General features: G+C 32.6%; 1 protein-coding gene across 1 annotated transcript in view; it reads left to right on the forward strand.

Moving 5' to 3' along the window:
* Positions 1–7818: 7818 nt before the first annotated feature.
* The window catches only part of LOC118184283 (uncharacterized), a 104196-nt gene continuing 85386 nt past the window's right edge, over positions 7819–26628 (forward strand). Inside the window, exon 1 of the mRNA XM_035353932.2 lies at positions 7819–9961. Within this exon, the coding sequence (XP_035209823.1) occupies positions 8864–9961 (1098 nt within the window). The 5' untranslated portion in view covers positions 7819–8863. The remainder of the gene's footprint in view (positions 9962–26628) is intronic.

Below are 26628 nucleotides of genomic sequence, written 5' to 3' on the forward strand. Positions count from 1 at the left end.
ATAATGACTTGCTCATCATTTCGTTTTATGCATATATATATATAAATAAATCATTCAAAAATAAATTGGAACCCAAACAAGGCAATATATATATATATATATATTAATATTTTTCATATTAAACCAATTGTTATGTTTCATGATTTAAATTAATAAAGTTTCGAAATAGCAAAATAGGCTTTCAGTGTACATTATTTGTCGTTAATCATAAGAAGAAAGTCTAGCGAAGACGTAGAAGATTTTATCAAGACTTTGACTATTTTCAAAGAGAAGTCCTTGTTAGATATCCTTCTTTGCAACAGTGCATTAAAATAGCGTATTTCAGTGTCATAAAATTTTAGAATACGATTTCTGATTAAAGCGTATAATTTACCAATATGATAGATAAGCTGAACCAAGACTTAAACAGTTTTATAGTAATCTGTGACCATGCATAATATAAATGTAGATCTAATACTAAGAGTAATAAATTTAGAACTTTCATCAGCTTGTAAAATTTGAAAGTAAAAAGATCTTTCACAAAAGCAAGTAAGGTTACAGTTAAATTCTTATTCCTTTCAGAATGAAACACAAAATGTCAAAAAAATTACATTTCTGTTTAAACAATGAGCGATTAAATTACCTCAGTAGGAAAACCAATTGCATTATATCACGCAAGGAATTTGTCCAAAGAATATTTTTCTAGCAAGCGTCACAATTAAATGATGTGCAAATGCGCATGCGTGTTATCTAAATTATTAATTGCGAAATCCGAAATAGCAGCGCTTTATCGGAAACAGTTAATTAGGAATTTAAAATCTTTTGTGTTTTCCAATAAAGAATGCCAATGCTTGGAGTAAATGAATCCCGCACTTGATAGCTGCATAGTTGAAGATAATTTTAAACACTTTTGTTTGTGTTAAATGCATACCATTTTTCAAATGTAAATGTAATACAAAAGAAGGAATGTTAAGCATAGAAACGCTAGTTACAGTCCCATTTCAAAAGTCTTTAAATAACTGAAAGTTAAGATCTTGTATTTTAAATAAACAAGATGAATGCCGTTGGTGCTATAAGTTTTAAACAATAGACAGTCTTTATTTAAATTACGACTAGTTTTAATTAAAAATTTTTTAACATAATTATGCAATTATGCAAAATGAGTAAGTTAAGTAAGACTATCATTTCTGTCGTTAACAAAAGCACTAGAAAAATTAAGAAGAAAGCATTTAGTAAAATTATCGTTAATTTTGTTAAAAGTTTTTTTCAGTTTTCCGTAATCATTTGTAAACCAGTGCAAGTCCAATAAATAAATTTTATATTTATGCAATTTGTAGAATGATCTTAACCTATTACATATAGTCATACAATGGATAAATTTCAACAACTAATGATATTCATTTACATTAATTTCACGTAAAACGGCTTAATTCATTTTCATATTTAAACGTCATAGTATCTTCTCATGGGAATTATTATAACTGGCACAAATAGTAGAAATTAAGTTGCTGGAGGTTATGACATTAGAAAATAAAAACTCTTCCTTAACTTTCCAATTTATGTAGAAATAGAGGAAATGATTAGGGCTTCCACGGTATATTCCTCGTCTTAAAATTTATGCCAGTATTCTTCATCGTAATTATAATATTGATTTCTATGTGTCGTAGTTCATGTAGGCAATATGCTCTTCTCAAATCTTAGATATATTATTGAATTTCTTTTATTTTATTGTTTCCTTCTTCGATCTTGTTTTAATAAAGAATCATCAGAAATTACAGTGCAGCCTGTTTTCAATTTCTAATTTTAATTTTGGCTCACATAATCTAGGCCGTTATTATTATATATTTTTAATAACTTGATACATCGGCTTTTTGTAAAGATATGTCTAAATCATACAAATATGCTTGTATTAAAGTTACAAAATTAAACTACTTTAAACAGAATGTGTATAGGAGTTCGAAACTCGACGAAGGCATTGCACATTTTTCATGTTTGTTGCTTCAAAACACTTAATGACTTTATTGCAACATAATTTATCAGTGACGCCTGGATTAAAAGACGTTGGACAACAATTCGTTACTAGCGGATATGGCAAGTGGATTCTCTTCTCACCCGTGGCCTTTTAAGTGGAAGACAATATCAGATTTTGTTTTCTCTGTACCGCTTGCCTTTATAGTGTAATTCGGCATTCCTGTATAGTGCACGGCGGATAGCAGTCCAGAGGTCCCAGGTCAAGTTTTGGAGAGGGCATTTCTTATTCCTCGCGTTACTTTCCTAAAAAAAAATGAAATTATTTCTACAATGGCGCCGAACTAAGACGTAGTTGAAAATAATTCGTCACCACCTATATTTAGCAACTGGATCCTGTATCTCACTCTTTGAGTACAGGAGATTGTAAGGTATTTATTCCCTTTATAAGGTATTTTTCCTGCTTTCCTAGCGTGCCTTCATGATGTAGTGGTTCTGCACGCTGAGGCGGTCCAGGGGTCCGTGGTTGGATTCCCGGCGAAGGCGGTTGCTCAATTTTCATCTTGCCTGCTTTCAAATAATAATCTAATGACTCTACAGTGGTGTCCGAACTAAAAGGGTGTTGGATGAGATTTCTCCACACCCAGGATTTGGCGATTGGGTCCCCTAACAACCCCAGTCGCCCTTTAAAAAGGGGAGTATATAAGGTATTTCTCCCGCTTTCCTAGAGTGCCTTCGTGGTGTAGTGGTTCTGCCCGCTGGGCCGGTATTTGAGAGGTCCGCGACTCGATTCCCGGCGAAAGCGGTTACTAATTTTTCATCTTGCTTGCATCCAAAAAATACTTAATGTCTCTGCACCTTCTTATCGCATATAATTGGAAGCATGTCCGACTAAAAGTCGGGAGATTTGGAGATCGAATCTCGGTTAGGACATTGCACATATTTAATGTTTTCTGCTTCAACAAAGCTAATAACTTTAAAACACATGTTTAAGTAAACTAAATAAATATTGACATAAATTTATTTTAGTTTATAGTTTAAAATCTTACATTATGTTTCCCGACCATAAATAAATTGAAAGCAAGAATTAAATTTCCTTAATATTGTCGAAAATATGCGCCAATTAATAAATAAAGTTAATAAAACCATAAACAGTATTTTACCCTTAAGTAATTTTAAACTCAAAATAGAAGTTTATTAAAACTCTAAAAGAATTAATTAATATGATTGTGATATTTCATGAAGTAAACATGAGCATTCCAGTGATGCCCGGAAATTCGTTTAAATTAGGTAAAACAAGGAAATCAGTAAATCCGATATAATTAGAAAATCAGTTTAGCAGTGCTCAAAATTATTATCTTTTGATACTTTGATACTTTTGTCGGTATACTGGCTTACCCAATAGGAGATTTATTTTCCCCTACACTTACCAGTAGCTTAAAGATTCCCGTTTAGGGCCTGACCTTTGTAAAATCCGCAGTTAAATATTCCTCTAGATAAGGTGAATTTGTCGGCGAAAATTATTATCTGTGTTCATGCAAACTTTTATAAGATCTTTATAAATTCTAATATTGCACGGTGAAAAAAAAAAGCACTACACTCTCATATAATCATCAACTTAGTTAACGTGGCAGTTGCCATAACATTAAGTTTCATTTTGACTTCATCAAACGTTTTCGAAGCAACGTAAGCATTTTATCGTAACTCATATTCTGTACTCTGGAAATATAAGTTATTGCAGTATAAAGGGGCGGAAGATAGAAGTTCAACTTAATGGAGCTATGAAAATACATTTCTGATCTGGAAATAAAGGCCATTGACCGTTGAGTAGTATATAATATAGTCGAGAAATTTATTCCGACCATACTTGAATTGCAATAACATACATTTTGTCCTAATGAGCGAAGAAGGTCTTACTGTTTAGGAAGATTTTAACGAATGATAGATCCCGCATGCTTTGACTGAATAAGCAGTTCAATTAATATAGAAACGAACACTCGCGAATGACTCTCTAAATTACTTGGCGGACTCAAAGGATCCAATATTCAGATTTTAAGATTAATAATGCAAATCATATGCAAGCTTAATATTAGTATTGTGAGGGAACGATTTATGAAGCTGAATACGAGAATTGTGAATGAGTAAAGGTAAGGAAATCGTCAGGAGGATCTAGCATTTCTCTAAACCAAATAATGAAACAAAATATGAATGCCTAAGCTTATAAATTGTGAGTTGGTATTCCAGTAAACTTAGTGTTATTGAAACTTCTGTTGCTACATCCTTCTATGTTTAATCAATACATTTGTGTAAGGGAGAAAATTCCAATCTATGACATGAAGGCTATTTTATACAACAGTTATAAAATGAGATCCTTGTACCAAGCAATTTTAAATAACTGCGTTACAATGCTTTCGAATTTTAGTTAATTTATCTTTATAGAAATCCCCGCTATAAAAATGATGCATACTGTTTCCAAAATACTGTGGTAAAAGAAAACTTTATCTTTGAATGTACTATAAATGTATATCTACAGAAGAGTACTATGGCAAATGACTTGATATTTGCATTCATTTGGTTTACGTCAAATGCAGTTCAGTTTCTCAAGAGGATATAAACTGATAGATGGAAATTTATATCTCTTTCCTTTCAGAGATATAGTAATGGCATTATTGGGATTATAAAAATTCATATTAGACCTTTATATTCGGGATTTTGACATACTTTTTACCGGAATTCAACCAACGCGATTTCAGTGTGAGTACACCTAGTTTGTATCTGAAAGCCAATTATATACTTCAATCGCAATTAAGTTTTGAAACATTTGAAAATACACATAACACAGCTTCCGGTAATCATAGTTTATCTAAAAGTGCGAAGAGAATTAAAAAAATACAAAGAGATTGGCAACATAATTTATCAAGTGAATGCACTTTTAAAACAAATAAGAAACTTTTAATTCCATCCCAATGAATTATAAAAGATTAAAGGTCTTGAAAAAGAATTTTCAGTCTTAGTAATCGGCTTGTGCAACTGAAAAGTAAAAGAAAAAAGAAACACGTCTGAAAGAAGAAGATTCTTGTTTGACGTTACTTCGAGCAATATTTTTATGAACAATGTTAACTCGAAACGAATTTCATCTTGAGTTGCATTATATTCTAGCACTCCATAAAACCTAAGTTACTATCGTTGCGCTCAATATTCTTTTCAATTCAAAAGCCCTTAAGGGATCAACAACTGGAAACTCAGTTCAGTTATAAAAAATTTTACAGAAGCAGTACCACTCACCAGTTGTTTTTCCTAACATAAGTATGTCTTCTGAGATGTGCTTATTAGCAGTAAAGTTGTCCATAAAAAGGCATTTGTTGAAATGAAAATATGTTAAGGGATTGTTTTAGATAATTTATCTAAGGAAGAAGAGAAAATGATCAAGAGGAAACCTCTAGACACAAGCAAAAACATATTCAATTGTAGTATTATTTGCAAATGGATTTCGTGCAGTGATATATTTGTTCCTTTCTACCATAAAAATTACTTTGCATATCTCTTTATCATAGATTTAGAGTTATATAAAAAATCTTTGAATGAGATTCGAAGTTCTGAAAAACATTGAGCCTTAAGGCTTGTCTCATTGTTATTCATTAGTGAATTCATTAGTGAATAACCCCCAAAATTGAGGCAAAATAGAATTTTGTAAGAAAAAAAGTTTTATTAATTTACTTTGCTGTCAAGGTAATCATTATAAAATCATTGGGAGGATTTATTTATAAGCCCTGGGAAGTGGAATGAAAACAGCAATAATTACCTATTTCAAAAAAATATTGTTTAGATCACTACCACGAAGACTATTATCGAAATCATTTGCAAGAGTATCTCATGCAAAATTTCTCGCAAAGGAGAATATCTCAACAAAATTTGCCGTTATCGTGGATAGCATGCCCAAGACAAAAATATGATGCGTTGAATATTGTAGCAGCCGCAAATCGTGGATTTAATTCCAGGTGCCTTTTTCTTGTAAGAATTTGTCAGCGAATCCTCCATTTCTTTCTAATCGCCAAGACCACAACTATAACACCACAACTATCGCAAAACGAATTGTAACGTAATTTATGTATACTTCAATACTCAACCCGTTTAAGGGATATTAAATATTCTCATTCTTACGAAACATATATCTTGGTAGGAAAAAGCGTGAATAATGCAAGGCAGGTATTTTTGGTCTTTGTGAAACACATACAAAACTTTGTGAATTTTCCTGTGTTTCGGTATGATAAAATTTAGTGGCGGTTCTATGGTTTATTTTTTAAGAATTTAAAAAATGTTTCACAAAATTATGAATGACGTAGTATATGTGCATTTTTCGAAAACCTATTAAATTTTGAGAAGATGGTTTGTTGATAGATCATAGTTTACTAAATTATAGACCTAAGATTATAACCACTTATCTTTAAACTAGCCTAATCTTTAACCTCTGCAAAGAGAACAAGAATATGTTCGAGTTGTTTAGTTGTCTGTAAGGTCTTCGATATCGGAATTACAATGGCAGCAACGAAAAAGATAAATTTTCCGCCTATGTTACTGGTTTTTACTTTGCAAATTGCACGCTGTGATCGCAATTTATGTTCATTTGCCTTGAAACTTTGATCATTTGCATGTTCGATCAAGATGTTTTTGCATACCAAATTTCGTCACTATCGCAAAAGTCCTTCTTTGTGCTTCGAATTTTTTTGCAAAAGACTGTATTTTCTCTCTTCTTTCTGCATGCCTTCGTGGCGTAACGGTAGCATGCTCGAGGCGTATTCGAGGCGATGACTGCACATTTTTCACATCTACAGCATCAAAAACACTAATGACTCTATCTCTTTATCAAATAATTCGAAGCCTAATTTTATGTGATAAATAATATCGTAAGAGTGATAAATCTACTGGAAGGAAAACATTATTAAGGTTTTAGGAGATTCTTTTTTGGACTCTGTTTGTGTATAGAAGAAAAGAGAAATTGAGACTGACTTTAATAAAGCATGTTTATAAAAGTTATTTTTCTTATTATTTGATTTTTGCAGTATAAACTACATATTAAAGAACACAAGCATATGGAATAAATGATATAAAATTAATGCAAAATTACTAATAATATCATATATTATTATTTTATATATTTGTAATATAACACGTATTTTTCCACAGTCTATGCATCTGATACTACTTCCTTTTTTTACTTTTAAACCGATCTACTTCATAAAAGCTATTGCTTAGAAATAACTACATTACGGAAAAAAATTGAGTTGCTAAGTGGCTAAAATCTCTAAATGCTGGTAATTTTTCCGAATTTTGCATCTAATATACGGCCTGGCTTATTTGATTTCCAGTACGCAACATGAATAGATGCCAGTTCCTCTTAACCAGTTCTTTCCGATATTATTCATCTTCTGATAGAAAGCTTTTACGTACTTTCTATTAATTAAATTGACTAGATAATCTACCACAGTATCTTTAAACAGCGTACTGCATTATACATCAAAACTGTGGTGATATAAAAAGATGGATAATTTACCATAAAAATGAAAATTTATAGTTTTTCAACTACCTGATACCTTCTTCAATAACAATTTAATTTTGTTCACTTTCAGGTATTAAAAAAGTTCAAAGAAGAAAGCCAAAAAAAAAAAAATCTGAAATGTTTCAGGTTTTAAATTACGTCCAAAGGGGCGTTTTTTAACATTTTGTGTGTTACCTTTCTTTATTAAATATCATGTTCCTCGCACTTAAACCATAAGATCCAGTGCAACAGCAATACGCAAAATAGTTTTAAAACGAGCATATCTTTAGAATTTCCGATACAGAGACTCACGCGCTGGAGATAAAAATGTTTTTTCTGCACAACGTTGCCATTGCTCGCTTTGAAATCCTTGAGTTTGTTAATCAAAAATTCGTCAAAGTTTTAAAAAATAGGAAATCGATCATAAAACAAATTTCAAATTTCAAATTTGGTCTTCCACATGCTCATATTCGTTGGAGGATTACGTTATTCAAAATTCGATGACTCTATGTACCGTTATTTTATGACAATGTGAGAAACATACATACATTTACGCAGATTTTCATTGTTTAATTTCTTCAAATATAATGCAGGACTCTAACATTTTATGGCAACAGTTTGAAAAGTGAACCGACATTTATCCGTCCGACGCAAAATGCCAAAACGAAACTAATAGTCCTTCGGGATTCAAATCCCTTTGGACTAAAAAAAAAAAAAAAAAAAAAAAGCATTTTCTTACCGAATGAAAATATATAGAGTCCACGTGGACTCACTTTTATCATATAACAGAATAGTAATAATGTCCTTTTCTCGTTTTCCAGGTTTCCAGGAAATCGATGGGAAAGCTTTAGACGAAGCACCTGTCGCCATGGCAACTAGATGTTGTGTTTAGAAGACTATCTCCCAATCTTGATCACTCTGTGCTGTGAAGCATCAATGAAGATCTAATGTTACAGAGATATTTGTTGAATCCATTTACTCAAGTATAAGCTCGAAAGTTTTTCTGTTACTCTTACAGAGAAGAAACTTTATTGCTGATCTGTTGCTGTGTTAATGCGATGCTGCTGCTTACATTGTGTTAAAGATTGATTTATTTAAGAATATAACAGATAAGTATGAAATGTATACTCAGAGATACCATGAAATGCACATTTGATACAAAATATAATTTGAAACTTGATGATTTATATGTAATTGGGAAATCTATTGATTGTGCTTTAAGAATATGATACAAAAACTATATTATTCAAGTGACAAAATATTTTTGAAATGTCACATTTATTTTCGATTACAACTATAAGTAAAGGTTGTAAGTTTCGGTATTTCCTGTTGATTAAAGAAACTTAGATCTCAGATTAAAAAGTTAAACGTCTTGCTAAAATGGAAAACATGGAAATGAGTGATGCAGAAGATGAAAGAGAGTCGCCAACTGAACGAACAGCCTTAGAAAGTCCAGTGATTGTACCTAAATACATGAAAAATGTTCCAGTTAAAAAGATTCACCATCCTACTGAACGTAGCATTGTTCCCACCGTTATTTTATCCACAGCATTTGTTGTGGGCGGACTCGCATTTGGACTCCCTGTTTTCGCAGTTCTCACCGTCGCGGTAGTAGTTGTGGGTATGATTCGAATAGCAGTAGCTGCCTGTTGCGCCAGTCGCATGGGTTATGGTTTTGCAGGTTGCACTGGGCTTTTGTCAGCTACGGATGCCTTCTGGTTGCATGATTCTCATTTCAACCGATACGTGGCTCATTGCCTTTTCTTCGTAGAGCGTGGGTTGGATGTCAGGACTACAAGAGAGATTCTGCAGAGTCGAGTCATCGATAAAACTACCGAAAACGGTGAGCGAGCGTTTGCACGATTCACTCAAAAAGTTGTGTCCGTCTCCGCTGGGTATTGTTGGGTCGATGATAGCGAGTTCGACATAGAGAAACACGTCTTTGAAGAAGCACGACGTGTGAGGACACGACATCAACTACGTGATTTAATCTCATCACTCATGAGTCATCCACTTGCTCCTAACAGACCTCTCTGGGAGGTCAGAATGGTGAAAAACTATGGTTATGCTAGAGACACAGTTCTCATCGTTCGCGTTCATCATGCTCTCAGTGATGGTATCACCCTCATTAAAATCCTCAGTAACTTCTTAGCTGACCATCCGCAGATGTTGAGACTGAAGCCTCGAATTGGTGGAACCACTTTTCCGCTCAATGTTTTACGGGCTGCTGTGGTAGCTCCTTTAACTTTAATTACGTGGTTGTGCACGCCAAGAGATTACAACCCAATCTCTCACCGGCAACCTCTGTCTGGCAAAAGAAACATTGGTTGGTCTTCAGGTATTCGTTTCGCTACGGTGGACAGAATTCGCCAGGTTACGCACTGCAGTGTGAACGATGTCCTTATGGCTGCAGCCAGAGGGGCAATCAGAGACTACTTCAAGCAGCACTGTGGAGTTCATTCTCCTCCAGATGTAACGGTAAGCTATTTTAGTTTTTATGGCAAGTTTCCCTTACAATTCCGAACTAAAATTACTTACGGAGAAAGAAATAAAGATACATACCAGTTCATTCATTTAAACGAAATAAACATTTGGTAAAAGTTTACATTTGAGTACCACTTGTTTGTTTGGCGATTCTTTTTTGACGCCAAGATCGATGCCAGGAAGACTGAATTTCGAGATAGTCTCTACACAAAACCAAAATAAGAAGTCAAAGAATTGCACAAACTCGGTGCCCATGTAGACATCTATCTATTTTGACTTAAAACAAATCAGAGGATTGCACAAACTAGGCATTCCGCATTTCCCTGACTTTGTCCATGTACACATCGATCTATTTTCACTTAAAAAAATCAGGAAGCTGAGATCAAGTTTAAACTATCATGGTAACCAGAAACGGGGTTTCATCGCCAAAATTGAACAAAATTTGTCGCCAATCGAAGGGGCACACAATTCTACTCTAGAGCCACATATTTTAAGATTTATTATGAATATTTGTGATTAAGACTTTAAATCAACCTACAGAAATCTTTGAAAGTATATATACAGTGTAGCATGTGCATCAGGATAAAAAATTAATAAAAGTTTTAATTTTATATCTCAATTATGATAAACAAGTACAATTATGATAAACAGGTTTAAATCCAATCTACTACCTCCCTAAAAAAATTTTTATTTTCAATTTTTTAATTCTATTGAGTTATGTTCCTTAAACTACTATATTCTGTATGAGAAATATGGAAGTAATCAATGAATTAATTAGGTGTTATTTACAGATAAGAGAAGATTTACACATTCCGAATGCAATAAAAATACCCCTTCAAAATTATTAATTGTGAAAAATTTGATGTTTGTAATTTTCTAGCTTACCATATGTTTTTCACTTTTGTATGCCTGTTATAAAAAATGATTTAACGCTTAAGATAGAAAAGAGTACGGCGCTTTTGTATTTATGGCTTTCAACTCACTGGTTTCTTCTAATTTCGTTTGCATATAAATTGACTTTTATTGACAATCTGAGTCCGCAAAGTGAATCTATAAACTTCCCTTACAAAATTCAGACGACAGTTGGGAAATATTGCATTTACATTTCCTCCTTTGTCTTAAAATTACATTACTCAATTTCGAAAATCTCATCAAAGATGGTTTCATTTTGGATGTTTGTCATTCAGTTAAAAACGTTTCAAAATGTAGGAAAATATTCCGTTGTATTTTTCTACATTTTAATGATAATGAATTTTTAATGCTTGTATAAGTTTTAAACGTTTTTCGTGTTTTATTCTATTAAATTTTGGAAAGTTATCTTAGGTTATTCCTTATTTTTAAAATAAATTTAGTTCGATCAGTTTGCTTTTGCATAGTCATCATTCTTTAACACAAATTTGACTAGAATTACCAAATATGGTCCTTATGAGACTTAGTCTGCAAATGCAGGATTGCTCATTCTAACAATGAATCAAGGATGTTCAGTTATTATAATGATAATAAATCATTAACAGATTTCAGTTATTGTAATTAATTAATAAAGAGGAGAATGAAAGTTTTAATAATCCAAAAAACCAAGTTTCGCAAGTTCAATACCACTAAATCCTAATCATAAAATACATAAGTTGAAATAAACTGATAAGAAATTTACAAGTTTCTATTTATAGTTTTCTTCAAAAGTAAGAGCATATTCATATTTAATTCCATTGGCTGTACAGCTTCTACAATGAAACCAAACTTTACTCTGCAGAATATGTTTTCACTTTCAAAATTACTTATCCTTGGCGATAGATGTTGTCAAGCTCAGCAAAGTCCCATTCAACTAGAGCTAGTTATGGGGGTTTCAACTATTATAGATATAGAATTTTAGTATCAAATACTTATTTCAGTTAATAGTATTGTTAACAGTATTATGATCGAAGATATATTTTTAGCAGCAATTATTCCTATTGTTTCAGTAATAAGTAAAGAAAATGCGGTAATAAATGACAAATTCTTATTCAGCTCTTTAAAATTAATACCTGTTAAAAGGAATTAACCTGTTAAAAGGTCTGACAAACTTTCGGGTTTTTTATTTAATATTCAAAATATAAATTGAGAAATTATAGCTAATCTTTAGTTAGGAAATATAAATACATTTTTACTAAGTAATGGAAATGACAAATTCAGCAAACTTCAAATTTTGCAAACGAATGACGATTCAAATAATGAAATTATAATTTCAAATTTAATTTAATTATAGTTTATAATTATGATTTATAATTAAAATTTATCATTTTTAAATGCACAGTTCATCATCATAATATTTTTTACACATGATATTATTTCATCACAATTTATGTAACCAATTAACACGCCATCTACTTTAATCATGAAATGAAAAATACGCAATGAAAAATATTAAACAAACAGTTTAAAAAAATGTCAGTTAGCTGGAGACCAGATGGAAAAAATCAAAGGGAATAATTTAATAGCTTCCTTTAGGTGTATAAAAAAGAAAATAATTTTTAAAAATATTTTTTAAAGAAAGAATTTTTAGATTGAAAGTTGAATAAACTTTTCTTATTTATGAATAATATATTTCTTTTAACTTTTCCTATTTATGAATATTTTGTTTCGTGTTTTAAGCTTTAATATGGCTGAAGGAAAGTTAATTACCGGCGCCTTGAGAGAGGAAGATTGGTCGAAGATAATTGTTGGGCTTTATAAGACTTCCAGTGTAATATGTAGCTGGTAAAATGTTTATCGTGATTTAACTGCATTCTAATACACATTATTTCAAAATTACGCAGATTGCTTTAAAGCAGCTTTGATTTAATATTTATTAGATGCGTAATACTTATTGTGAGTGTAATAGAAAAACATGCAATGGGAAAAAATCGCATTTTCTGAATTTAAATGTGTACTCGTATCATACTAATTAAGTAGTTACTTTGTCGTGGGTTCTGAGTTACTTTCGTAGGAAGTTCTTTTTTCTTCTTTTTAAGCGAAACTGATACTTTAAAGATTTAAAACACCTTGTCTTCTCATACCGGTCGTACTAGCATTCCGTATTTTGCCTCTAGACCACATTTGTAAAGACAAGGAAACCAAATTTGACATTATGCTTGGTTATGAAAAATTTATGCATTAAGGAAGAAAGCAGAAAAGTGAAATAATTTACATTTAAATAATTAACGGTCTCAAAGAGTGATTTCTGAAACCTTTATCATCATACTTATTCTATGTTTCAGTCTTATTTAGCAATTAACAACATTAAATCTGAAAATCTTTAAAAGCTGTAGGGTTTCCTTTAGTTAACTAATATTTTATTCAAATTTTTGTTATCATTCGCGAACTCCTCAACTTCCCCTCGCATTTTCTCACCACGATGTAAATTCAAAGTTAAGTGAAGTAAGTATTTAAACGGGTGAATCTCTGACTTTATTCAGAGCATGCTTTCGCTAGCCAGCGCACGTTTCGTTGCTTATCTCGCTGTTATGCTAGTACGCCCCTTGTCCCTTTATGATAATCGTCACTCCTGTTAGGGTTTGTTGAGTCAACCTAAGTTAGCCGTAACTTAACGTGCTAATCCGGCAATTTTCTATTTAGACTTGAATTGATTTATGTTATAACGTTTGGATTCCACCGAAAGTGCTCGGTGTTTTTGTAAGGCACGAAGTACGTGCCTTTCTATTCTGGGTTAGAATTAATAAAGGGTTATTTTCAACCTTTGACTCCACAGACGCAATAGTTGTTATTTAAGAGGTTCTTTTTAAGAAAATAATCTGGATATGCCCATGACAAGTGAGGTAATAAGCTAGAAAGGACTGAAACATCTAATTTCTGTGCTGAATTTTGGGAAAAATTGGTGTATTCCGCCCTGTTGTGGGTTTTACTCCTCTATTCTTTCCACCCTTGGATTAGATGTTTTTTTAGGATTTGACGTAGTTGCGATTTAAGAAGCTTGATGCGACGAGCGAGTTATGTTTGATACGGGGATATTATTACTGCTCTTCCTCTGGCTTCGTAAGAAATTTATGAGAAAGAGCGGTTAAATCGCTTGATCGTATCAAGTTGAAACAAACCATCTTCGGACATTCCATCAAAAAACAATGTATACGTATCTTTTTTGTTAGCTCAGTTGTTGCTCAGGATTTCCAGCTATGTGATGTACTACTGTAGCTGTATAGCTTCACATGAGATTGAAAGGTAAAGAACAAAACTTAAATCTGTTCAAGATGCAATATCAGCTATTTGTTCATTTTACTGGTGCCATTGTCAATTTTTGCTTCCTTCTACGAAGTAAAATTTCGGGTATCATATTTCAACGAAAATATCCATTTTGACGGCTATCAAATGCAATTTAACGATGTTTTTGAAAAACATCTGTATGTAAGGGTATAAAAAAGGACAACTTTCCCCAAAACGAATTGTAAGAAGGATTCAGAAGACATTTTTTCATGGCGTCCGTACGTACGTATGTGTGTATCTCGCATTACTCAAAAACGAGTAGGATCAGAGCGTTGAAATTTTGTATAGAGAACTGCTATAACATGTAGTTGTGCACTTCTATTTTTGGCTATAATCGGCCGCACCAAAAGTATATATATATATCCGGCCTGTTACTCGACTTGGTGTAGTGAAAATATTTGTATGTAGTAAAAATACTTATATATTTTAATTTCTTGTGTAATAAAAATGTGTTAGTTTCTGTAGGCTATGAGAAATATTTAATATAATTATTCAGGTGCATAAGTGATAACCAAAATTTTGAATATCAATTTTATCAGCGATGAAATTATAACAGTGATTAAGAGTAAATCACGTTGTTTTCGCAATAACCCGAATGATAGGGATAAAATATGTGACCTACAGAGGATAGCAAAATAAAGTACTTACCCCAGACGTTGTGATAGTTGAAGAAGAAAATACAAGTTATTCGTCTACAATTTACTCTATTTATCTTTCCTATCAAAAATTTTATTGCTGAGCTCACACAAATAAACAAGAAAATTAAATAATCAGATCATAACTATAGTCTACTATAAATACAGAGCGTCCACTCGTTTATCGATACTCTACAGAGCACTATCCATTTGCATCACTTTCTATAAATCACGAAAAACCTGGAATCGAAGATATATGTAGACCAGGAATATACTTATCTTGAAATTTCTTTTTATTTTGAAGCTTCTACCAGTGAATTAATTTGGAGCAGTGCACCACGTGGCGATAGACAATGGATGAGTCTTAAATTGCACAATGAGATCGTTCATGATTCTTGCTTAAAAAACATCATTCCACCCAGGATGAATTTTCAGCAACTGCATATAGAATGAATATATTCAATAAAAAACTACAGTTGGTTTTCTATAAATCAGAATCCGTATCATCGGACTTTTCAGGAAAGTTAAACGTGCATCATGAAACGAGGTCGTAGGTGAAGAGACAGTCAGTGAAGAGACAGGCCGAAGCCCGTCCTTCACCCTTGAACTCCCAGCAGCAAAGAGAAAGAAACCGGTCCAACAACTGCCACCAAGGGCTTGGACGAAACGATGACGATTCTTGAAGCGATAGTTTGATGATAGATGCCGGCTTGCTAGCACACTTGGTAGCTGAGTTTTTTTTTATACTTACATGTTGGTAAATTAGGCATTTTTTGCTTTAAAAATGATTGATTTATGTTCCGGTTACGGTTTCCAAAACGGATGGTAACGGATGATTCAAAAGAGATTTTTTCCGTGACGTCTCTACGGACGTATGTATGTATCTCACATAACTCAAAAACGAGTAGCCTAGAACGATGAAATTTTGTACATTAAACTGCTATAACATGCAGTTGCGCATCTCCCCTTTTTGCTGCAATCGGCCGCACTGTGCTAATGAGCTCTTGCTCAGTGTGTTCAGTTATGTTACTCTTATAAGTTGGTAAACTGCGCAATTTGTCTTTAAAAGCGATTAAGTTGTTCTTATATTCCAGTTAAGGTTTTTATGTCTTTAGTTAATCTGCATGCGACAGTTCTAGAATTTTCAACAATTTAGAAGTTATTTAAATGGTACTAAACATAACAAGGCCGCCATTTTTTTACATTTTAAACCCTTAGTAGAATAATGAATTAAGTCAGTTTGGACACCTACTTCAGTGTCTTCTTTTAGAGTGGGACCAAAAATAACTTTCAATTTTGTGCACCAAAAATCAGTATTCCTGCCCGCTTGCCGAATTTTGTAAAAAAGAAATAAATAAACTGTTTTAACTGTATTTGGTGTCTTATGTTTTTCTGCATTTTACAGTTTTTAATGATGATATTTTGAGTTTTTATGTATTTTTGCCTTGCTGCGAAATGAGAACTTAAGAATTCGTGTGAGAATTATATCTGCAACTGAATTCAAGGATATAAATTTAAATGAAATGCAACAAAAAATGTGTCTAATTTAATAGGCCATACAAGAAAGTCATGTAGAGCCAACATCAGATTTTTTTAAATTTAGAGTAATGCCGAGACAAAAGTTTCTTCAATATAACTGTTGATTTTGACTTATGCAAAAGAAGTAATAAGTTTCGAAATAATCTACTGCCAAAGAATCATATTGTATGGAATGCCTAATAATAGTTATAATATGGTTTGGTTTCGCTTAATTACGTTTCTTAATTTCAAAGGAGCTATTCTACATAGTTGATTTCCCGCAACACACTGCTACTTCATTGCCTAACTTGATTCTCAATTATTAATGACTGATAAAATATCGTCTTCACGCGATTTCTTAGGTTTTTACCTCATGTGGACTCACTTGCTTTGCTACAATTAATTGATCAAACTAATTTACGGGGATTATAAATTTTAGGGTGACGTTTCTAATATTAAAAAATCATAAGATATCCTATAAAAAATTCAAACTACTCTAATACATTTTTTAAGCGTTTTTCATGCATTGATGTAGTCACAACTGAAGAAAATACCCTAAAAACTGATCAGTATTTTAATATTCCATAATTGTAAGCCTAATGATATTAAAACAGCTTAATGACAAAATACATTGTTTAAAATGCCATATTTATTATCACCTTCTTAAAGGGTTACAAAACTTTCACTCAAACCTTTACTCATTTGCAACTTTTGTAGAGTCTTACTTCATTCCCCATTACAAGCTAAACAACATTTTGTATTTTATAATCATTTGTATACAGTTGTTACCTTGAAACATTTGCGATATTTGTTTCTGTTAAAGTGGTATGTAGACAAAACATGTAACATTAAATTAACTGCTTCGGATGTTAGAGCGTGTTTGGACATTTAATTGCGAAAACTCTCCATTCTTCGCTCTGTGAAAAAGGCTTCACATCTATTATGGTTACAGTTATCTGCTCATTATTTATTCGGGCCATGAATACTATTTTTCTTCTTTACTTCGCATTTGCTCGCTGAAGCGTTGGAAAATAATGAGTTGATATGGATAAAGGAAATCCCTAAACTCCCTAAATCATTTGCATAATGGGGTAACGATAGTCGAATTTCGTTCTCGAAGCAGTGACGGAATTAGCCTAATTTTATTTTTATTCGAAGGAGTTATAAATCTAGCTTTAGGGGATGTCTTGTACTAAAATTACTTTCCCATAAATGAGTGATTTCCTATAGTTATTGTATCCTTTTAAAAACCGGAAGATTGATAAGCAAACGGATTACATTATTTATGTTTTATTTCAGTGAGCAGTATAATTTGAATTTTTTTGTTTTGTTTTCAGAATGCCATTAGAGTAAATGACACCATATTAATTTTCGTGATGGGGATTATTTAAAATATTGCAAATTTAATTATCTCCATGGGTGGGGATTTAATAATAAGCTATCCTGTATGAACAAAGTATTTTAGACTACCCAAATAAAAAGATAACATATTATTAACTAATTCATACATTTATTTGACTCAAACTGCTGTATTTGACACTTAAGTTATAATAATTTGCGTTCTTCACTGAGATGGCACAACCAGTGGTAGAGTACTCAAGATCGCTGAATACTGTTAGTTCAACCAGGGCTTGGTCCCAGGCAAACAGGGTTAATTTTCGTGTCTTAACCATGTATAATATGAATACGAATCATTTTCTTCTAAATTGTTCTCAACGAAAGCCTCGCTCTTCTTAGACACGTATCCCTGGCGTATTTTGTGCTCACAAACCTAGTGCACATCTTCGAATACCTCAAATATTAACACCATCACTGATTTCTCCATCTGTACACTAGTTCAAAATGATTTCAATCACAAAAATGATATTAAAAGTTAAATTAATTGAAAAAATTTAAAAGTTAATTCTAATATTTATTAATCAAATGTCTCAATATCGTTTCCCAGTGTTTCGAGTGGTCGAAAACAGGACACTCATCTTCAACTTATTTGATAGGTCTACTTAAGTCAAATTACAAATTATTCAATTATTCGGGCGTTATATAGCTGGATTTATACGGGTATTTTTAATTCAGCTTATGTTCGTATTTTCATTTTGGTTAAATTATTGCACCAGCCTCTCAACTCCCATTTTAATTACAGATAGCCTTACATCTGGAAATTTATGGCAATTTAATAGTAGCATAATGATCGTAAATGATATTAATAACTCAAATTATACTATAACTCAAGATGTATATCTGTAAGTATAAGTAAAGCGAAAAGTTTTCGAGGTATCGGATTCTGATGATAACTTTCATTTTTAGCCCAAAGGAAAAATTTTTAGCCCAAAGTCTGTCCTCCCCTTTTTTTTGCGCAGTGTATATTCAACGAACATTGTTAAAAAGGTGTTGGCATTTTTTATTATACTCCCTATGTCCCATAATTTTTGTTGTGAGTGAATAACTGAAAGATAATTATTGGCGAATGCAGCTGTAAATTGCGAAGCTTTCAATCAAAATTAATGTTGCATGACATCTGCCATTTGTTTTGAGACATTTGTCAATTTTTAGTTAGCCTAATTATTAAGAATTCTAACTATTTTCTAATTTCATTCGCTGATCGAAATCAGTTGTTTTATTTAAGTTGAATCATTGTAAAAATAAGATGTAAAAAGGAGAGTTCTGAAGCAAAATCGAATCGCGATTGTCCAGTTCTTAATGCATCAGAAGAAAAACGAAAAGTTGCAGAAAAGTGCAATTACGTTAGTTGCAAAACTATTTAACAGAATGACAATATTAAAAATTTTGAAAAGTGCTTCCAAAAATGATTGTCAAGGTAAATCTCACACTAATGTTGATTCGTTGAGAAAACAAAATTATACACTTAAGTGCAAAGATTATGGAGAAAAACTTAGGCATATTCCTCTTAGCAGAAAATGCACCACAGAAGCAGTACACATAGCCTTTGATAATATTTCTCTCGAAATACTTGGATAATACTTTTTTGTCACTTCAACAAGTTACGCTGAAAACAATGAAGAACGATGGATCCAACAATTTTAAGTTCACTCTTATAGGGAAAGCAAAGCTTCGCTGAGAAAAGACCTATCTGCAGATTAAAAAGCAATGATGAAATTTTTGAAAATTCTTGAAAATATCTGATCATTCAAAATAATAATTAGGAGTATTATTTTTAATTTGTTATTTAATCTAATCTAGGTTTTTGATAATATATGTTCGGTCCTATATTTATTTTCTTTTGCTAATATTATTATGAGACAAATTAAATTCATCAATTCCTGCTATTCTTATGGGACAGAGAGGGTATTTGTATTTAATATTATTTGTTCACTGAAATTTTGCTTGGAAAATTCTTATTGGCATTATTCTTAAGGATACAAATATTTACGTATCTGTAAGAATAAGCCCTAGCTAAAACATTAAACATATCAGTAAAATATTGTAGTGTACCTTTATTCAAATATAAGACCTTTGGCTCGATTCTTACCTGAAACAAACCTATATACTCTACGTTACAGGTACGGATTTCTGTACAAATGAACTCTAAGCGATAAGTATATAAAGGTATTTTCTCCCTCCTTTCTGCATGTTTCGTGTTGTAACGGTAGCACACTCATCACATATTTCGATAGGTCCAGGTTAGAGTCCCGGGGGAGGGCACTGCACATTTTTTACTTTTATGACGTCAAAACATCCTAATGACTTTAAAACTGCAGATGCAGGGGGCAGCCCAATGTATTGTAATGTATTTTAAAATTAATTAAGGAATAATAAATAAAAACAGTCGATGTCTCGTAACTAGCGAGCCCACCAGCGCCCAAGCTATAAAGTTACTGAACACTGGCAGTTCGGTCCGAGGTTCGCATCCCGCGAACGGGCAGCTTGGATGGACGTTTTCATCGTTCTCGCCATGTGTATGCGAGCCAGTTTCGTTTAGAAAGTCTTCTACGAAGACATGCCTCCCCTTAGGCAGATAGTCCTCAAGGTTTTGCCGCAATTACATAAACCAAACCAAAGAAACCCAACCCTCGTAACTAGGACACTTTGTAAATAATCCACTTTTGTTCATTTAAAAGGCTGCTTTAATTAAATGAACTAATAACACATTATAAACTAAAATATGTATTTGATACGATACGCAGGTGAAAAAAATAAGAATTTATAGAAAGAATAATTGCATGCCTATTTTAGTGTTTTCTTAAATCAAAATACAGAAAATATTTGTATACCCGCATGATAAACTTACAGTTTCATATTTCAATTCTGCAAAAAATGCATCAAGTGTAGTCAGTCTTTTGCTGCTGAAATTTTGAAGTTCTGTAAACTCAGCACACATTTAGTGCAGACGTAGGAATTTCTTCATTACTTTCCTGCACAAAATAACACTGTAATTCGACTGTAATGTTTTTCTTCCCTCATGATTGTTTACAAACACATGTGGATGATCATCCTCATGATTGCATTCTCCGTCAAATGTTTTAACTATCGGGTTTAATGACCTTATAAGGTATCTTCTCCTTCCTTTCTGTATGCCTTCGTAAAGAAAGGGGTAGCATAATTGGGCGCATTTGAGAGGTCTAAGTTTGAGTCCTGGCGAGGGCATTGCTCATTATTCACGTCTCCAGCTTCAAAATAACCTAATGATTTTACAGTGGCGCCCGAACTAAAAGGTATTGGATTATGATTCTTCATCACCAGGATTTGGCGACTGGATGCTCTGATCCTAAGTCGCCTTTTAAAAGGGAGAGTATATAAAGTATTTTCTCCCTCCTTTATGCCTGCTTTCGTGGAGTAAAGGTAGCACGCTCGGCGCGTATTTGAGAGGTCCAGGGTTCAAGTCCGAAGGCATTGCTCATTTTTCACGTTTCCTGCTTCAAAATAACCTAATGACTCTACAGAGTCACAAATGCTTCTTTTGTATGTTTCTGAAATTTCCTTTCTACTACTCTTTCCTGGAATTATTTTTATGCAGTACATTTTCTTCTTGCAGAAAGCGCATTATGGTAGAATTTAGTACCTCAGTCACATTAGCAAATCTACAATGGTTTGTATTCAATGGCTGCCTTTTAATTTTATCAGTAAAGCAATTTTACCTTAAAATATGAAGTTATGCCTTGACACTTTTGCAAAGATTTAAAAATTTTAAACAAAATCTACACTGTGAATAAATATATTGATAGGTACAGCTTATAGCAACTGTAGCTGCATAATTGCCACACGCACGGAAATAGATGACTGATTAACATCCCGCTAATATTGCCAAATATTATAAGTTTCGAAAAATATCTAAAATATATCAACAAATGCTAAATTCGTTTTTTATTAGTGTCCCGATTAAACTTTCAAATTATGTATTAATTTATTAGTTTGGTTTTCGTTCCTTGAGTTTTTCCCCATAAAAGCGAAGGGCCCAATTAAAGGGAATCGATTGAACTATTATAGAATAGAACTTGCATTTACTTCTGTTTATCTTTTGTAAAAAAATTCCGAATCAACATGTAATGCTTAATGAAACAAAACTTGCAGTGCAAATTAATCAAGGTAGTATAACCTTCATAGATGGTAACAAATTCACCTTGTGCTTGAATAAGTCAACTTTCATTAAAAGCTACCAGATATCTGCATGTGCACTGTTCGTCTGTAAATTACGTGCTATCAGAGACACGTATAAATATATACTAGCGTTATGAAATACCTGGCAGCGTTATGAAATTCATGAAATCCCTGAAATTATTACATAAGCGTTATTACTTGTGTAATAATAATAAATGTTATCTTTTTGTCACATAATCAGCAAATGGCCTTAAGTTAAAATATCAGCTTATTTAATATTTAAATGTTTCTTTTATTATTATTTATAATACATTTATATCTAATCTCATAAAAATATTTTTGGCTCTACTCTTATATGCGCCCTAAGATCAACAAATGTGGCGATATGTGTTCTGCGCTGATTTTTGAGGCGATTGTGTGCTGTATGGCAACCCTTTTGACGTTGAAAACTCTTTTCCTGGAGTGGTTTAATTGCTGGTTGGTTCGTGTCGTGCGTGTTTTGAAATGGCCTATGTTGCAGTGAGAGACGTGGTTGCAAGAGGGTCTGGGAGATTACTTTTAGTGGCTGCGCATGATAGAAGTAAGGACACACTGATGCAGTGTATTAAAGACTGGATTGAGCCTTGTACAACTATTTTTTCTGGCTGGAAATATTACAAGGATTTAGGAAAAGAAGGTTTTAAACATTTATTTGTGAACTATAGTATGAATTTTCTGGATAGTGTGTCTGGCTGTCATATAAATACGATAGTGATTACGTGGCGGCATGTTAAAGGCGGTATGAACTTGGTATTTCTGCTGTTCGAAAAAGCATTCATTCATGGTAAGTGCATTTTATTTTATTCTTGTTCTTATTTTGTAGAATGTTATGTTCATTGTTTTTTTAATATGAATTTCTGTCGTTATTGTTGTTTTTTGAATTATTTAAAATTCATTTTAGTTATTTTAGTTTATTTTGTTGATTAGTGCATAGTGCCTAGAGTGTAGATGTAGATGTTTTTTTAAATTTAATCAGGATGCCGTGTATATGGTATTCTTTGAAATTTATTGTTATTATTTTAATTTATTAAAGAGAGGTGTGCGTAGTTTGTAGATTCGTTCGTTGCTTAGATTGTATAATTCGTAGATTTTTTTTAAGTTAACGTTTTTTTTAAGTACGTAGTTTTTTTAAAGTTTTTTTAAGTTTTTAAGTATGGATTCTTGTCAAATATTTTTGGTTAGAAACTTTACGTTTTGGTTTCTAATTTTTTGTTTTTGTTTCGGATTTTTAGCTTAACTTGTGTGTTCAAAACGTGGTTTTTGCATGTGGTTTTTGGAAACATTTTAGGCCTAAAGTTCGAAATATAGACAAAAAAATGAGCTAGTAATTTGGCAACGCGGAGTTTGTGGCCAAAAAGCTTTGGCGAGAAATCTGTCGCCGCATTTGGGGACCTGAGGGAGCATATAAGAGTAGTTCCATATATTTTTCTGTCATTCAGCAAAATAACCTTTATCTACCATGTTAAACACAGTGTATAGAATTTTTAATTGTACGATATTTTTTACCAATTTAAAGATAAAGATAAATTTTTTGAAATCTATCATACTGAAAAAAATAAATACGGAATGAAACCAATTTGAAATTTGAAGGAAAAAGGTGCATTAAGGAAGCATACATTTTAGGGTTAATGTCAGGAACTGATTAATATAATCTGGATCTTAGGAACAGCTTTCTGGCAGGAAGTTTTATAAAAGAGGGACTGGACTGTAGTAAATCATAGGATAATGTTCTAAATTACCCGGTAAAACACTAAGTTTTAATTTGTTTTGTTTAATAAAGCATTTATTTTATTTGATGGTTATTTTACTTGGCTATTCAAATTATTTTTCTATGAAATGTGTAAAGTTTAACACTCTTGGCTATCATCCAATATTAAACTCTCGTTAATCTTCAAGCGACTTATGATTAAGTCTAAAGTAGAACAGAAACTGAGAAAGGTGTAAATGACCCTTTTTTTCAAACTAAACAAATTGAACTGAAGACACTCTTGAACTCCACTAGTATCTATGGCGAAAACTTCAAGAGCAGAAACTCAAATGTAAAGCTAAATTTAAACAAATTGGGATTGGCTCATATTAACGTAAAACTTTCAAAACCCATTGTTTGGCTTAAAAGGGGGAGGAATTCACTTTTAACGAAAAAATGTGCGTTCTTTTGGACTTGAAACAAGTCTTCTTACGCATAATAGCTTTCCATGCTTCCAGATTTCTACGCTTCTTCTGAATGGCAATAAGAATACACTCTTCATTTTTTATGAGATTTTTTTTCTCATTAAAATTGGTCAGTGCAAAAGTTATAACTTCTACTACCCTATGAAGGATACATTATGCTTTTACTTAGACCAGATTTCCTAGACATTTTGAATAAAGATATTATTTTTCTGCTACAAATTCTCGTATTGTGTTTAAAATGCTGAACGAAAGACTTTAATGTTTCGTAATTCTTTGCTTAAAATGTTTTTACTTTTATTTTCCGCACATTTGGAACGCTGTATTGCAATTACAACCTGTAACGGCTTCTGCTTGATTATTTTTACAAGCTTAATTTTTTATTGTCATTACATTTATGTGTATAATGTATATGTACTTTATGTTTGTGTATCTGTACTTTTTATGTTTTGCTACTTCTTATGTTTGAAACTGTTGCTGTTTTAGTGACCTAACTTTATGCTAATTTTAATCTGGCAGTTTGTCACGGGTTCCTATCGCGATTCTGTAGCTTTCTTGTTCTTCTATTAAGAACGCAGTAGAAAAACAGTCAGAAATTCTTCAAATGGTTTCAGAACGTCCATCTACAGTTTCAAAGAAACCACTTAAACATTCCTGCATCGTCATCTTGTATCTTTTTAGATATTATTTGCATCATGAAGTTAAATATTTTTATAGTATCTTTCAGTGCATGAATTTCGTATAGTTTACCTATATCGTGCATGACGTTTCACACGTTTTAGTGTATACAGACCCAAATGATTTTAGTCTGAGAGAAATGATTGTTAAAGTTTTTCCACTTATTTAGTTCACTTTGTCTTAACTACTAATTAGTTAGTTAGTATCGTAGAGTTATTTATTCATTGTTATCTTCTCTAATTTAAGTTCTATTTTAAGCTACCTTTAAGTTCGGACATTTCCTGAGGCTCGCATGTTTTATCCAAATACCATTTTACTTAAATCCGTTACAGTTCAAAGTTAATTTAATGGAACATCTCAAACTGAATGCAATTCATCACTTTATTTTACTCCTAATTTTCAATGAGGTTAAAATAACCAATTTAGCTTACGCTGTTTTTCAGCAAAACATCTATTTTACGCACTTGTTTGTCTTAGCGCAGTGTTAACAATAAGGCATTTTTTGTTGATTTCAAACGTGTGACTATGCGTCAGCTCTTGCATTCTGTCTTGACTCTTGTTTCCGGTAACAAGGATAACAATAACGACTCCATTATGGCTTGCCTGGACAACAGCCATGGAATCTTCAATACCAGGATTATCTAGTAGAATTGGTTAAGCGGTATAAGAACCTCACACATAGAGCAGAAAATGGGGGCATTAAAAAGCCGCATTGTCGAATACTCGGGTGGAGGACTACGTATTCAAAATTTGATGGCTCTAAGAATCGTTGATTTTTTCACAGTGCAAAAAAGATGCGTACATTCATGCAAATTCTTCATTATTTAATTTCTTTAAATAGAACACAGGGCGATAATATTTGGTGGCAACAATCTGCAAAGTTGAAACAGCAGAGTAGTGGATTTGTTGCCAATTTAGATAAACGTAGCTTCGCAACAACAACGATAAAGCCTTCATTTATTATTGCGAATTAAATCATGCTTAATCCTTTCTGGAATTTTTTCGAGGAAATAAGTGTTTGAGATTTACTTAATTTTTAATAATTTAATTTTTAATAATTAATAATTTAATTTTTAATAATTAGTAATTTTGAATACGGATATTTTGAGTTTTATGTATTTTTGCCTTGTCGCGAAGTGAGAACTGAATTAATTGAATGAGAAATACTCAATCGTTTGTGAAAAACTGTTTCTTTTTTGTTTTGTTTGCCTAATTTCTTTTATACATTATTTTAGCTTTATTATAGCATTTGAATAGAACATGTGGCAACGATTAGATAATTCTTTAAATGATATAACTTTTGTGCATTCTGAGTTATAATATGAACGAAATATAATATTGTTACGTTATTTATTTTTCTTCTGACGCCCGTTGTTGCGTTATTTTCTTCGTTCACGTTCGTACGGGGTTCGTAGATTTGGAGTGACTAACGACGACACTTGATGAAGTATCGAAACACACTTTATTTGGCCAATGTTAATCAGGACAGCTCTAATAACACTTTTTACAGTCGTCGAAGATCTACTATAACCACGCTGGAACAATCAGAGACACAGCCTTCACACTGTCAAGCAATAACGGTGGAGATAGCTTCCTGCAAAGCACCCGACTCTGCTTTCCGGAGTACAGCTCCCGACTCTGCTTGGTCGTTCTCGGAGCTCCACGTACTCCCGAGACTCTCCACGCTACAACTCGGGATGCACTCGACGACACACAGAGCACGCTCCCGACTCTCGGTTCAGTCGTTTCCGGAGCTCAACACGCTCTCTCGACGATGCACTAACCGCGATACTCTACGAGACTCTTTCGGTGCACTCGACGACCCACTCGGCATTC

The sequence above is a fragment of the Stegodyphus dumicola genome, chromosome 1 (genome assembly GCF_044657685.1).
Source record: "Stegodyphus dumicola isolate Sdum_Otavi_A_Nest chromosome 1, ASM4465768v1".
Taxonomy (NCBI): domain Eukaryota; kingdom Metazoa; phylum Arthropoda; class Arachnida; order Araneae; family Eresidae; genus Stegodyphus; species Stegodyphus dumicola.